The following is a 2,500-nucleotide window of genomic DNA, read 5'->3' as shown; positions in this document are numbered from 1 at the left end:
CTCGTTTTACAAAAGAGAACTTCCGATTTTTAGTTTATGAAAATGAAAAATCCAACTTCCCAGTTGGATTCATTAATGCAACGGATGAAGATCTGGGTGATGGAGGACAATTAACATTCTTTTTTTTACAAAACAAAAACCGAATCCTTCCTTTTCAGATTACAGACACAGGATTCATTTTAACATCACAGCCACTCGATCGAGAACAGCAAGAAATATATAAATTTGAAGTATTTGTCAGAGACAATGGGACACCCTCTCTAAATAGCACATCAAATGTTATTGTTGAAGTTGTTGATGAGAACGACAATGCTCCCTATTTCACCTTTCCTAGCATTAACCCCTTCAGTTTAGATATTCACTATCATCCTCAAAGCAAGAATGACATCACTGTATTAAAAGCATCAGACAGGGACAGTCCAAGAAATGCATTTCTCAAATATGAAATAATTGGTGGTAATGACAAACAGTTATTTCTTATAAATCCCTACACTGGCATGTTATCTTTTTCCCGTGCAGTATATCAAAATGATGCTGGCTCTTATGACTTAAAGGCTGTTGTCAAAGACAGCGGTACACCAGTTCTCTCAGCAACAACAACTCTCTCATTGACACTCTCTGTCAGTAACAAAACATCATTATCTGCTCAGAGCAGAAAGTCTGGCAATTATATACCTCTTTATTTGGTAGCCATAATCACATTTGCAGCTATGATAGTTTTGGTAGTTATTTTGGTTTCTATGATAGCATGCATTATCAGATATAAAAATGGTCGGCGTGTCCAACGCGCTACACCAATTGACCAATCAAATCCAGAGAGGAGTGAAATATATCATTTAGTTTCTCAGTCTAATAACCTCGTTTCTGCATCTCGAAGCACTAATGACACAAGTGGAAGATGTACACCTACAATAGAATCAAGAAGTTTATACAATTCTGCTGATACAAATAGTCTGAAAATAGCAACAATAGCCAGAAGACTTCCAGCTCCCTCCCAGGTAAGTTATATTTTGCCTTAATTAACTTTAGTGACGCTTATCCTTTAATTGGTTTCATTTATGGCAATTTACCAGCAGCAAATAATTGAACACACCGGGATAAATTGGATGTTTTCTTTCCTTTTTTTTTTTCCTTCTTATTGAATTGTTTTCTGTTTTTTGTTTATTTTCTATAAAGCTGTTGGGAATATTTCTCAATAACAAAAGAACAAATATAAAAATTGCACAGTTTTGGGGAATGTTGAGATTTTGTGGAAATTCCACTGGCAACAGTTGCTAATGGGTGGTGCTGAAGCAATGATGTACAGCTGGTGCAAGTGGTTGAAGAACAACAGATTACTGGTAAATCTCAGAGTAGATATGTTATATCAGTTGACACCATAATGGTTTCATCTGACAAATATTGTTTTACATTGACAATAAATGTGCATTTTAAGTTTTATAAACACATGTACATACATACACACACACACATACATGTGCACATAAACAACACATATAAACATGCACATACATATACTTATATGTATCCATATTAACATCTATTTGTGCGTGTGCATGTGTGTGTGTGAGTATACACCCACCCCCACATATATATGAAGGTGCGTGGTTTAGTAGTTATATGCGTCATACAGTCTACCTTTTACTTTGAGCGAGAGGCCTTTTGTCACCAGCAGAGGGTAGAGCCCTCTGAACTTTGCCTAGGCTATTCTTATTCTAGCAGCTATACTTTTAGTGCACCCACCCCCGCTCATCAGACTCTATACAAAGAAAAATTTAACTCTTCACCTCTTAGAGGTGGAAAGTTGTTACAGTCAGTTGGTCAAAAGGTCATCAGACAATAAAAGGTCTGGCGTTGGTGAGGTTGGGTTACCTTTTCTAGAGCAGCTATTTGAGGAATAGGGACTCTTACGACCTTAATCAGTGAATGGGGAGTCCTAATTTTGCAGTAGGTAGAGCTTGAAATGGATACATTGCGTGAATATTTCTTCGTGGGTATTCTGCGAGCCAGGTTTAAGGAAGTCTTCAAGTCCTCTGGCTCAACCGGCTATGCAGAGTATGCAGTATTCACTCTCATAGATGCAGGGGCCCAGGTGTTTTAAGATCATCCAATTGATATTGTATGCAGTCACTTGATCTTTGAGGTGCCACACATGGCTGGACAGGGCTGGGATGAATTGTCTTTCTGGATTCATATATACATTAGAGAGATGGTTGTAAACAAACATCACCATCATACAACTGATGTTGTTCAATTTCAGTTTTCCATGAAAAACATATCAGGCCATGATCCATGTGGAAATATTACCTTGCTTGGAAACAGGTGAAGGTTGGTGACAGGAAGGGCACCAGGTAGTAGAAAATTTGCATCAATGACTTCAGTGTGTCTTATGCAACAATAGCAAAAGTGGATGACAAAGATGACCATATATATGTGTGTGTGTGTGTATATATTGATATATATATATATATATATATATATATATATATATATATATATA

At 36.9% G+C, this 2,500-nt stretch overlaps 1 protein-coding gene across 6 annotated transcripts in view; it reads left to right on the top strand.

Moving 5' to 3' along the window:
- The window catches only part of LOC106879393 (protocadherin gamma-A4), a 332,347-nt gene that overhangs the window by 30,932 nt on the left and 298,915 nt on the right, over positions 1 to 2,500 (top strand). For all 6 annotated transcript variants that reach the window (XM_014928922.2, XM_014928925.2, XM_014928927.2 and 3 more), the window contains exon 2: positions 1 to 998. This exon is cut by the window's left edge and continues 1,428 nt beyond it. In XM_014928922.2, the coding sequence (XP_014784408.1) occupies positions 1 to 998 (998 nt within the window). The remainder of the gene's footprint in view (positions 999 to 2,500) is intronic.

This window comes from Octopus bimaculoides, chromosome 14 (genome assembly GCF_001194135.2).
Source record: "Octopus bimaculoides isolate UCB-OBI-ISO-001 chromosome 14, ASM119413v2, whole genome shotgun sequence".
NCBI lineage: Eukaryota > Metazoa > Mollusca > Cephalopoda > Octopoda > Octopodidae > Octopus > Octopus bimaculoides.
The sequence above is the reverse complement of the archived record's forward strand: the minus strand, read 5'-3'. Positions and strand labels throughout refer to the sequence as shown.